The sequence below is a fragment of the Aplysia californica genome, unplaced genomic scaffold, assembly GCF_000002075.1.
Source record: "Aplysia californica isolate F4 #8 unplaced genomic scaffold, AplCal3.0 scaffold00123, whole genome shotgun sequence".
NCBI lineage: Eukaryota > Metazoa > Mollusca > Gastropoda > Aplysiida > Aplysiidae > Aplysia > Aplysia californica.
This window is the reverse complement of record NW_004797393.1, coordinates 364,582-377,206: the sequence shown is the minus strand read 5'-3', so window position 1 is coordinate 377,206 and position 12,625 is coordinate 364,582. Positions and strand designations below refer to the sequence as shown.

The window sequence follows — 12,625 nt, the reverse complement described above, 5'->3', positions numbered from 1 at the left end:
CTGTCTCCCTCTCCATCCCCCTCTCCCACCTCTTTTTACTCTCTTTCTCTTTAGATGAAATATATTGATATCTTATGAAATCTGTCTCTCTCTTCATTCATTTCACCCGAGTTGGCCATTCTACGTCATTTCATGCAGTCCCACTATTTTGCTCTCCATTTATTTTTCAAACAGTAAAACAATAAGCCGAACAGGAACCAACATTTGTGAGACGGGCTGACCAAATGAGTTACTTTTCAGAATCCACAAAAGGAGATACATCGACACGAGGGTCAAATTTGTAGATTTTCTGTTTATGCCATATTCTTAAAGTATAACATACTTTTTATTATTTAATTTTTCTAAACTGTAAAAACTTCACCTATAATAACCGTGATGCATATATTTCAATAAGACTTGAATCCGAGAAACATCTCATTTTATCAGCCCCCTTCACATTTCTCAATGTTCCTTCCCCACCGCAGCTGTCGTTCCAGCTAGAGACAGTGTCGCTGACCCCCAGCAGTGACCTTGACCTGGGCTGCCTGTACCAGGCGGGTGGCAGCGAGCACCGGACCGAGGCCTCCATCAGCAACACGCGGGAGGTCAGCTGCCCGCTCCCGGCCAGTGGGAAGCTCCCGCAGATACCTCAGGGTAAGGGTGAGTAGGTGAATGTTGTCACACTAGAAGTGAGAGCACACAGTCATGTACCTATCCCCCCCCCCCTGCTACTAGCATTTCCAATACTAGCAATGTTGGCTTACACCTTGTATTCATCTATATATGGGCTATATTGTCGCTTTTAAGCACAAGCGGACTATCCCGAAAAATGCTGTTTTGAGAAAACTGAAGGTAAAGTTTTGCCCCTAGCTTGTTCAGTTTCTTTAAAAGATAAGGAAAGTTTTCTCTATAACCAAACAAATACATGTATACACACCAATGAAACTAAACTTCTCCTATAGGTAGGGCAATGCCTACTTTTGGTGTAGGTCAAGATTTCTGGAAACCCCTGAAATCTGGGTTGGCCCGCTTGTCCCTAAAATCGACCATATTATATTTGTGAAAGTTCGTCACTTTGGTCACCTAAAACTTCCAAACCACTTAACTTTCGAATTTGAAAAAATTAACGGTAACTAAGAATCATTTAAAGGGTGCACAGCTATATTAAGGATTCTGAAGTCACTGTAGTTTAATTTTCAGTTTTTCATTAGTTTCGTTTAGATCTAATCTTGGGAAAGTCCGTCTTCTAAGACGCCATTGTAAACAGGTGAGGCTTCCTTTCACAAACAGTGTGCACTCATCCCACAATGACTTGGCAATCGATTCTTTTGAGTCTGTTCATCGAACGGGGTACCCAGCTAGTTTACATATAATGTGTCACGATGCGGTGGAATCAGGCGCTCTTCAATTTTTGGACATATGGAGTTATTGGTATCATCTTAAAAGCCTGCCCTTTTACCTTGCTCTCTATGAAAACAATACCCATTTATCTTGGATACAAGTCGAGACATTTGCAATTGAAGGAGGTGGGTTTGCTTAGTTTCTGAGGTAGAATTAGCGAGATAATAGCCGCCAGAGTTTAAGAATTTCCTTAGCTTGAGAACCCGTGGAAACTGAAAAGATCTTTTATGTTTTTAATCAACATTTTTCTAGTATAATCCACACTGAAATGTTTGGTTTTTTTAATGGTCATAAAAGGTGTTAAGCTGAAAAACAAAAAGTCAATTAAAATTCCCAAAACCTGCGGAAAAATGCCAGTTTCTTCATTTTCATTATTTTGACAAGCGCTTTGTTTCACCACGCTGCATCACATATAGTTTGTGCCCATATATATGTGAAGGGGGCTTTCAAAATGAAATGTTTCTCGGATTCAAGCCTTATTGAAATAGATACATCACGGCTATAGGTGAAGATTTTACAGTTTAGAAGTATGAAATAATAAAAAGCATGCTATACTAAAAGAATATGGCATAAACAGAAAATCTACAAATTTGACCCTAGTGTAGATTTTTGGCCAATATCTCCATTTGTGGATTGCGAGAAGTAACTCATTTTGTCCGCACGTCTCACACATGCTTTTTATTATTTCATACTTGTAAACTGTAAAAACTTTTCCTATAATAAGCGAGATGTATCTATTTCAATAAGAATTGAATCCGAGAAACAAATCATTTTGTCAGCACCCGTCACATACAGTTCATTCACAACCCCCTTCCAGTTCTTGTTTCGAGATGTCAGTGTTCAAAAAGCAGTTATTCTTTCTACATCTGAAACTACTCTTATTTTCTGACCTCTGTATCTTTGAGCATGATTGCCTATCTGTTGTGTGTCGTGCTCTTTGCTTTGTTAAACACTGATAAAGGTTTAGTTGATGCCTCCGTTCCAAGAAGAAGTCACACCCCCCCCAGGGCGGTGCTACTGACTGAAGTGTCTTTAGGCCTCTCCCAAAGGGGGGCCATTAACAAGTTCTTATGCTCAATAGAATTGTAAATGGGCTGATTCATCAATGTCATGCTCATAACTGTGCCCGAACTGCAATGAGGAACTGCTGCCTATTCTTTCCTAATCCTTGCTATCGTCATTTTTCTCTACGTCTTTTATATGTTTGTCACATTCTTGTGACCCGCTATTTCCGGGGTGCCTCGATAATAGAAGCAGACTTTCTGTTTTTGAGGTTAAAGAGGTGAGCAGAGTAAGCCTGATTCCCTGTATGCACTTCTCTGTTGACATCCACCCCTTGGCGCTCGTATGACCTTATGCAGTTGCGAGCGCATAAAACCTTTACTAAAACTAAACTTTAAAAAAAGTCATAATGTCATGGCTCCCATGTTAGCGCCAATGTGAGTGGAAACCCCAGATGTGTTTAGTAGGTCAAGTCAGTTCTGAATGGAGACCTCAACTAGACGTTTAATGTAACAATACACATCGTGTAATCTTATAACAAATTACTTTGCTCCACTTTTGTTGAGGGCATTTCTTTTAATGAACTCTCGAAATCGATGAGGATTTTAGAAATGTGAGGCGACCTGACAAAATGAGTTACTTCTCGTAATCCACAAATGGAGATATTGGCAAAAAATCGACATTAGGGTCAAATTTGTAGATTTTCTACTGATGCCATAATATTATATTCTTTAACTATAAACCTGTCTTCTATTATATCATACTTATTTTGAATTGTAAAAACTCCTCCTATGAGCGTCTTTAGGCCATTCCCAAAGGGGGGACATATCTCGTTCAAGCATAGTAGAATTGTAAATGGGCTGACTCATGTCACGCTCATAACTGTGCCTGATCTACAACAGGGAATTGCTGCTTTTTCTTTCCTGATCCTTACTATGGTCATTTTCCTCTACTTCTTTTGTATGTTTGTCACTCCCTTGTGACCTGCTATTTTAGGGTGCCTTGATAGTCGAAGCAGGCCTTGTGCTGTTGAAGCTAGAGAGGTGAGCAGAGTAAGTCTGATTCCCTGTAAAGATTTCTCTGTGGACACCCTCCCCTTGGTGCTCATATGACCTTATGCAGTTGCGAGCGCCGTAAAACCCTCTACTATAAAAAAAAAAGTATCCTATGAGCGTTGTGTATCTCTTTCCTTAAAGCTGGAATGAGAAGTAAGTCATTTTGTAAGCACACTTCACAAATCTACTTTTCCATTTCTTGTCTGATGAATCCCTTAGCTGAGAGCTTTCTGCTCATTTGGGTTAAGGAATAATGTGCTTACCTGTTATATGTACCTTTAAGAGAGAGAAATATTGGAGAACCTTTTCAAATTAATGTTTATGTATGTATTGCTCAAACAACATTGTTTTTTAACAGTCAAGCTACATAATCTCAAAAAGACACTCAAATAATATCAGCAAAAAGTAGAATTCAACTAAAATGTATCTGTGAAATTGAAATGTAATATGTCAACTCAGTACTTTATTTGTCTTTCTAAGAAGCACGTTCAGTATGGTGATATCTATGTCTAAGCTTGGCTTTTTTAAAGTTTCGAAAATGACTCGTAAGTTTTAGCAATGTTAAAAATTTTACATGAAAACTTAAAAAAAATCTTATTTCACTGTTCTCCTGGTCATGGTCAGATTGCAATGTTTTTACTTATGTTTGATGACAGCTTATAATATCCCTGTTTGATCTCTGGGCATTTTTTTTTCCTACCTCAACAAGTTAATCTGTGCTTCTTTTTCATTTCATGTTTTGTGTACTCACATTAACAACACTGTTCTCTGTTATGCGTGTGGACAGCAATGGATGAGTTACATTCATTTGTATTGTTCAACTATTTAGAATGGAAAGTAATTTTTAAATTTTGATTTGTCATAACTGAAAAACCAAAATGACAGTACAAATTTATTGATATGTTGGAAGGCTGGTTGGAGGGTGCACTGGTAGAAGTCCTTCTTCTTTTTTCATCTGTTACATGTATTTAGTACAAAGATTTTGGTGGGCAGGCAGATGGATGCTCTGTGGCATGCTCTATGAGCCTTACAACTACAGTGTATTATTAGCCCAGCAGACCGTAGAACACAACTCAGAAACATTCTCCGCTTCTTGGGAAGCATATTTTTTACTTGTGAATTTACATGTAGAATCCTGCTTAGTCTTGGGGACGTTCCCAAAGGGGGGATATTAACATGTTCTTATACACCATGGAATTGTAAATGGGCTGATTTATCAATGTCATGCTCATTCTGTGCCGGAACAACATAGGGGGAACTGCTGCTTTTTCTTTCCCCATCCTTACTATTAGTATTTTCCTCTACTTTTGTATGTTTGTCACATTCTTGTGAACTGCCTTTTCTAGGGTGCCTTGATAGTCGAAGCAGACTTTGTGCAGTTGAGGCTAGAGAGGTGAGCAGAGTAAGCCTGATTACCCATTTGGGTTTCTCTGTTGACATCCACCATTTGGCGCTCATATAACCTTATGCAGTTGCGAGCGCCGTAAAACCTTACTAAAATTAAAGAAAAGACCCTTCATATGATCATATAATGATTCTCCGTTATGTTTCAGATCATGAGCAGCTCTCTGTGCATTTCCACGTGAAAGGAAAGTCCATCGTGACCCGCAGTGTGTCTGTGTACAACTGTGATGTCCATACCTCGTAAGTGTTGCTTGTCAGAAGAATCGGATGACAACATTATGCTTGATTAGCTATTGGCTGTAACTTTGTTGGGGGTTTTTTTTCTGAAGGCTTAGCATTTCAAGACCTACAAACTGATCTAGACGACCTGCCCCTTTTTGCTCACATGAAGTAAGAGATGGAACTGTTGGGTTCGTTTTGGGTTTAATTTTTGAAATTAAAATGTATTATTGTATTGCTCTGTTTAGGAGACACTTTTTTCATTTAATGTGAAGAAATCTCCTGTTTTTGTTATTTTTAGAACTTGTTCTTTTGTTTTTATTATAATTGCTTTAACAATGATAATAACAAATAGGATATCTTACAAGTAATAAGGAGTATTTTATCCAATGAGGCGCTTTTCAAATTACTTTAAAAACTTAAAAGATGAAATGCTGTATCTATTTCTTTCCCTTGACTATTGTTAGATTTGAATTTAAAGGAATAGTCTACTAACCTGATAGATTTGACAAGACCAGAGTTTGAAAAATTGGTTCCGCTTTGTGTTTTTTTCCAGTTGCACAAGTTGTACTGAGAGCACGTTTGGCTGTCAATGGTGCTACACATCTGGCAAGTGTCTGGAGCCTCGCGCTCAGTGTGCTGACAACAGCGGCAAGGAGGTAAGTGAATGCAAAGCATAGAAGAAACCACACTGGGAAAAATAACATGGATCTACGCTCCAAGCGGTACGGGGTGGTGGGAAATGAACAAGCCGACAAACTGGGGAGCAATGCACCTGTCAATACTGACATTAAAATGGACAAAAATGATGTCGTCGCGAAGGCCCTTGCCTTGATCATTTTTTGCTTATTTTCTGATTATTTTCCTTTATCATTCTTTGTTGAAATGAACAGAATTGCTTAATTTCACATTTTTGGGCTGAGCTCGCATAATTTAAGAATTTTTTTGTGCATAAAACCACGGCGACAGCCCTTCACACATATACCAGTTGTTGTAATGCTGTTCTTCTGTATGCAATTTTGTGTAAATGTCACGGGCAAGCTTCATCTGTATTTGTGTAGGGGCCAGGCATCAAGATCAAGGATAACTGCCCTCACATCTGGACACAGTCAAGTGACGAAGGTATCCTGGTACATTCTGGCCAGAGCAAGCAAATAGCCGTGAGAATTCTCAACCTCCAGGTAATTTGACTTGCTCAAGACTAAAACTCAAGATTAAAAGTAAAGTTGTTCCGGCATCCGATAGGGACATTGGCGATTGCCTTGTTAGTGAGACAACTGCCTGTATGGTGGCCAGTTCCTTTCCACGCCGCCTTTACTTTCCCAACTCGAAGTCAGGTACCCATTACTGCTGGGTGGGCAGGAGGGGGCGAAAAAAATCCATGATTCATCAATGACCTGCTCATACTGTGCCGGAACAACATAGGGGGAACTGCTGCTTTTTCTTTCCTAATCCTTACTCTCGTCATTTTTCCTCTACTTCTTTTGTATGTTTGTCACACTCTTGTGGTCTGCTATTTCCGGGGTGCCTTGATAGTCGAAGCAGACTTTGTGCTGTTGAAGCTTGAAAGGTGAGCAGAGTAAGCCTGATTTCCTGTATGGACTTTTCTGTTGACGTCCACCCCTTGGCGCTCATATGACCTTTTGCGGTTGCGAGCGCCGTAAAAACTCTACTAAAACTAAAATTAAAAATATAATCCTCAGGAATCAGTTGTTCAGAATGTATATAACTTAACATTTCATGTGGGTGTTTGGTGGGTGCTCTGGTGTGGTTTGCTCCTTCTTTCCTCTCAAACATCTGTCGTCCTTTTCTCCCCTTCTTCTTTTTTATGTTTGTTTCTCTCTTGTAACACCTCTAATCTTCTGGCGCTCATCTGACCTTATGCAGTTGCGCGTGCCGTAAAACTTCTACTAAAACTAAACTAACAATTCATGTTGAAGTGTGGACCCCTTGACTTTCCCCATGACCATTTTCTGTCTTTGTTTTTTCAGCCGGGGCAAAACGACAATGTGAAGTGTTCCTTCAGCTACCTGGGAAAGAGGGAAGTTGTGAACGGAGCCATTTCGTCGACCAGCTTGTCATGTGACCCTGTCCAGGTGAGGGATGAATGGTTCTTTACTATAGCATAAGGACGTTTCTAGGGATGAATGGTTCTTTATTAAAGGACATTTCTAGGGATGAATGGTTCTTTATTAAAGGACATTTCTAGGGATGAATGGTTCTTTATTTTTGCATGAGGATATTTCTGGGGATGAATGGTTCTTTATTATAGCATAAGGGCGTTTCTAGGGATGAATGGTTCTTTACTGTAGCATGAGGATATTTCTGGGGATGAATGGTTCTTTATTTTTGCATAAGGACGTTTCTAGGGATGAATGATTCTTTACTGTAGCATGAGGACATTTCTGGGGATGAATGGTTCTGTATTAAAAATAATAGCATAACAACATTTCTAGTGATGAATGGTTCTTTATTATAGCATAAGATGATTGTAGAGATGAATGGTTCTTTATTATAGCATAAGGATAATTGTAGAGATGAATGGTTCTTTATTATAGCATAAGGATAATTGTAGAGATGAATGGTTTTATATTAAAGCATAAGGATTATTGTAGATGAATGGTTCTATATCAGAGCATGAGGACTTTTTTAGGGATAAATAGCTCTATATCATACATAAAGATAATTGTAGGGATGAATGATTCTGTATCATAGCATAAAGACTTTTTGTTGATTGTCCCAACAAAATTTATTCATTCTTTGGGCCCAGCCATATGGATGTTATGGCTACAATAACTTGAAAAGGTTAAATAAAAAAAACGACAAACAATATTGATTTTTATGAGGAATGTAGTTGTTTTTTGTGGTTGTTTTTTTTTGTTTTTTTGGGGGGTATTTGTGTTTTTTAAAATCAGGTAAAATATGAGGATAAAGTATCATTGTTTTTGTCAATTAAAGCTGTATATTGGTTCCCATGTGTATTTTTCCCTTTTGTTTCAGTTCAAGAAAACTCAAACTCAATTGAATGTTAGTGGGTGGTTGACGGGTGCTGTGGTGTAGTTTGCTTCTTCTTTCCTATCAAACATCTATCGTCTTTATCTCCCCTCCTTCTTTTTGTGTTTGTTGCTCTCTTGTAACTCCTCTAATCTTCGGCACTTATATGACCTTATTGTGTTGCGAGTGCAATAAAACATTTACTAACTAAAACAAAACAAATTGAATGTTAACCCTTTTCTTTCATTATTTGTTCTACAGTTCAGCTTCTCGGAGGAAAGTCCGTACGTTGTGGCTGATTTCCAGGTCACCTGGGGAGCCAATGGTCTCCCCTTGGACAACCCCAATGATGTTCAAGGTACGGTCATTTCAGTCAAACTTACGTACCGATGGTGTAATGCTCTCAACCCGGTCACTGATATCTTCAAGAAATTGTTTTAGTCTGTCAGTCTCTCTGTCATCACACGTGTGTGTGTATATATATATATATATATATATATATATATATATATATATATATATGTGTGTGTGTGTGTGTGTGTGTGTGTATTATATATATATCAATCTATCTGTCCCCAGTCCGTATCTACAAGTGCCAGTACATGGTGGCCTACTGCGGCCAATGTCTGTCCATGGACTCCGAGTACGACTGCGGCTGGTGCCAGGAGCCCTGTGTCGACAAGGATCACTGTGACGGACGCTGCACGCTACAGAAGAACTGCTCCAACCAATGGCTGGACCGTGGGGCCACTTGCCCTGACCCACAGATCACCAGGGTATGTCCTGTCCACCGCAGTATCTATTCGGAGATGGCTCCAACAGAAATAGACCAATCAAAATGCTTTGTGCCTCTAAACCAAGTAAAAAAATCTGGCATGCCCCCCCCCCCCTGTTTTAACCCATAATTTGATATTTTGCAGTTAGGTTCGTAATTTTCTTGAAAATAACTGATTTGCGACAGTTTTAGTGGCTCTATGTACATGTGTGATCTGCAGCAAACGATACGCAGTTTGACCCCCAAAGCAGTGCATCTGTGTGCGGCAGTATGTCTCTGAATAGTTCATGGATGCTCGCGAGACATCTCTGAATATCTTCTGCCCCTGTCCACAGTGGTGCTAGTGAGGCACAGTGGAACTTTCATAATAATAAATAGTACTTGTATAGCGCAAATTCCCGCTTCTTTAATGCGCTCCACAATCTATACTATTACCCCAGCAGACCTAAGAGCATTCTGAAGCAACCTCAACTTTCTGGGAAGCATACAGTGCAAGCAGCCATTCATAGGCGTTAAAGCACTAACATACTGACAAGATCTTTCGCTGTCTATGGCCAAGTTGTGTCCTTAAAACTGGTATTTTGCTATATTTTCTTGGGATCAAGTAGCTACAAATGAATATCACTGAGGCTATAGTTTGCATTTTGGCACATCTTTGAGTTATGCCATTTTGCTAGCACAGTGATGATATGATTTGTCTAGTCCAGCTAGTTATTGTGAGTCATGTGGGCCTTTTTCAAAGGGGATCTAGTGGACAGTGAACAATTACTTTGACCACAAGTAAATTGTGAACAATTTGCTTTGACCACTAGTAGTTTGTGAACAATTGCTTTGACCACTAATAGATAGTGAACAATTGCTTTGACCACAAGTAAATTGTGAACAATTTGCTTTGACCACTAGTAGATAGTGAACAATTGCTTTGACCTCAAGTAAATTGTGAACAATTGCTTTGACCACTAGTAGCTTGTGAACAATTGCTTTGACCAGACAGAAAATAATTTTAAAGCTGTTTTTGATGTGACCTTCTGTTTTGTGGGATTGTCTTTACTCAAGGATGTACTGGAGAGAGAGAGCGAGAGAGACAGAGAGAGAGAAACAGAGACAGAGTGAGAGACTGAGTGAAAGACAGAGTGAGAAAGAGGATTACTATAGGAGCTGCGTGCTGCATGTGATATGGTCTTTGTATTATTGTACAGCGCATTGAGCACTTTTTTGTGGAAATGCGCTAGATAAATGCAATTTATTATTATCATTATTATTATTATGATGATGATTATTATTGTAACAGTTCAGTCCTGCTACGGGCCCCATCAAAGGCATGACGCTGGTCTCTGTGACGGGCATCAACTTGGGCAAGTCTCCCAATGACCTGACGGCCGAGGTCGCTGGACGTCCCTGTACTATCAAGTCTGACCATTACCAGTCGTCCACAAGGTGAGACGCACGTTGGTGGTTTAGTTCTAGTTTAACACTTTGCCACTCAGAAACAGGAAGATCTCTCTTCGGATACATGGACAAACCCAACCCCAAAGACCCTTTGATTTGACCAAACAGAAAAGAATTTTAAAGCTTTCTCTTATGTAGAGCCAATCAGACCTCCTTTCTTGTTCTCTAGCGATGTTCTGTCGTCTGCTTTCGTCTCCACTTTGCCCCCTCCTCTGGGCTCCTGACTCTTTCTGCAGCCTTTCTACTGCTACTCCTTGGCTACTTCTTACTGCTGTCTTTCTGCCATGTCGTGACACACTTTCCTTCCCAGCCATCTCTAACCTGTTTGTTGATATATGTCTGTCTGGCCAGGTTCCTGTGTGAAGTGGGTCCGGTGGATACCGTGAGCAGTGGAACCATCTCCGTGACGGTGGATGGTCAGTACACAGCGACGTCTGCTGCAGAGTTTGAGTTTGTGGTGAGTGCTAACTATAGTGCCTTCAAAAATCGTGGCGCAACTTATTGTCAAATATCTCCTCAACTATGGAACATAGGTTCTCCAATTTTTGCATAATGACTTGTATCAATTCAATTTGTCTTAATAGATCAATGTTTTTGTAAACACCTGCTCGCTGTAACTTTTGTTTTCTCCTCATCACTTTCAGCTTCTTTGTCATCATCTTTGTGCTTATCAAAGAAGTTATTTTGAAGTATCGTTAAAAAGAGACATAGCCTAGAACTTGATATCTATCATCGACATGGTTTTATGGAATATGGAAAATAACTAATTCTAAATCTGAATTTAGAAGAATTTAATTACTCAAATACAATTTTGAATTTTTAAATTAAATTATTTTGAGTTGTGTGTTGCTCTTAGAGTATGTATCTATATATAACTCCAATGTGGTTGGATGATACATCTGATGTGAATGTATACATTTTGTCAGCTTTACCATTCTCTTTTCATATTGAATTTTAATGTGAGTAATATGTAATTTAATTTTTTATGTATACCTGTACCTGCTTGTGTTTTTACGGTCCTGTACAGCCAAGCAAAATTTCCCTCTGGGATAATTAAGTATTATCTTACCTTATTTCATCTTATCTTATCTTATCTTATCTGTCAGGATCCTGTGCTGGTCTCGCTATTCCCCAAGTCCGGGCCAGTGTCAGGGGGAACAACTCTGACCATTCTCGGTGACAACCTGGATGCTGGCAGCGACACCAGTGTCAAGATGGAGGGAGGAATCTCTGACGTCATCAGGTGTGTTTTTAGTTATTTATCTGACGTCATCAGGTGTGCTTTTAGTTATTTATCTGACATCATCAGGTGTGCTTTTAGTTATTTATCTGATGTCATCAGGTGTGCTTTTAGTTATTTATCTGACGTCATCTGCTGTGCTTTTAGTTATTTATCTGATGTCATCAGGTGTGCTTTTAGTTATTTATCTGACGTCATCAGGTGTGCTTTTAGTTATTTATCGGACGTCATCAGGTGTGCTTTTAGTTATTTATCTGACGTCATCAGGTGCGCTTTTAGTTATTTATCTGACGTCATCAGGTGTGCTTTTATGTATTTATCTGACTATAATAAGCGTGATGTGTCTATTTCAGTAAGGCTTGAATCCAAGAAGCAACTCATTTTGTCAGCACCCTTCACTTTTATAATATCATTGCAAGCCGAATTTCATTATTTTTTTCTATTTTGTCTTTCCCTTTTACTTCCATGGTTCAGAAAAACTTTTTCTGATATTTCCACTTGGATGCCTTAATGCCTTCGTTAATAGAAAAATTTAAAGTACCACAGAGTGGGTGGTTGGCCCTACTTCTTTACTTTCCCTCTGTTGTTTCTGTTTGTCCGTCTCACTTTATCCTAGTGGGTGGTTGGCGGGTGCTCTGGTGTGGTTTGCTTCATCTTTCCTATCAAACATCCATCGTCTTTACTCTCCTCCTTCTTTTTTGTGTTTGTTACTCTCTTGTAACACTCCTAATCTTCCTCACTTATATGACCTTGTTGTGTTGCAAGTGCCGTAAAACACTTACAAAAACAAAACAAAAGTACCTAGATATGTTTGAAATTGGTGTAAAAAAAGATCAGATAAATTTGAAGTTGTGAAATGGAGGCGGAGGCTTATAATACTTTTTGCATGCTCGCTGTCCGTAGGGGTAACAAGACGAGCCTGGAGTTCAAGATTCCCGCCAAGTCGGGGACCAATGACGACGTGACGGTAGAGGTGAGCTTTGGAGGCTACAGGAAACAGGTGGCGGAGACCTTCTCCTACAAGCCTGACCCCACAGTGTCCATGATCGAACCTTTGAAGACAATCATGAGGTCAGTGAGTCCTTTTGTGTGTGTGTGTGTGTGGGG

General features: G+C 39.5%; 1 protein-coding gene across 1 annotated transcript in view; it reads left to right on the top strand.

Annotated features, from left to right (window-relative positions):
* LOC101861497 (plexin-B1) overlaps window positions 1–12,625 on the top strand; it is a gene marked incomplete in the record, with an annotated part of 158,131 nt that overhangs the window by 126,977 nt on the left and 18,529 nt on the right. Inside the window, 11 exon segments of the mRNA XM_013081271.2 lie at window positions 465–639; window positions 4,991–5,081; window positions 5,617–5,719; window positions 6,122–6,241; window positions 7,052–7,156; window positions 8,316–8,412; window positions 8,634–8,830; window positions 10,121–10,266; window positions 10,630–10,735; window positions 11,385–11,521; window positions 12,422–12,589. Coding sequence (XP_012936725.1) covers window positions 465–639; window positions 4,991–5,081; window positions 5,617–5,719; window positions 6,122–6,241; window positions 7,052–7,156; window positions 8,316–8,412; window positions 8,634–8,830; window positions 10,121–10,266; window positions 10,630–10,735; window positions 11,385–11,521; window positions 12,422–12,589 — 1,445 coding nt within the window.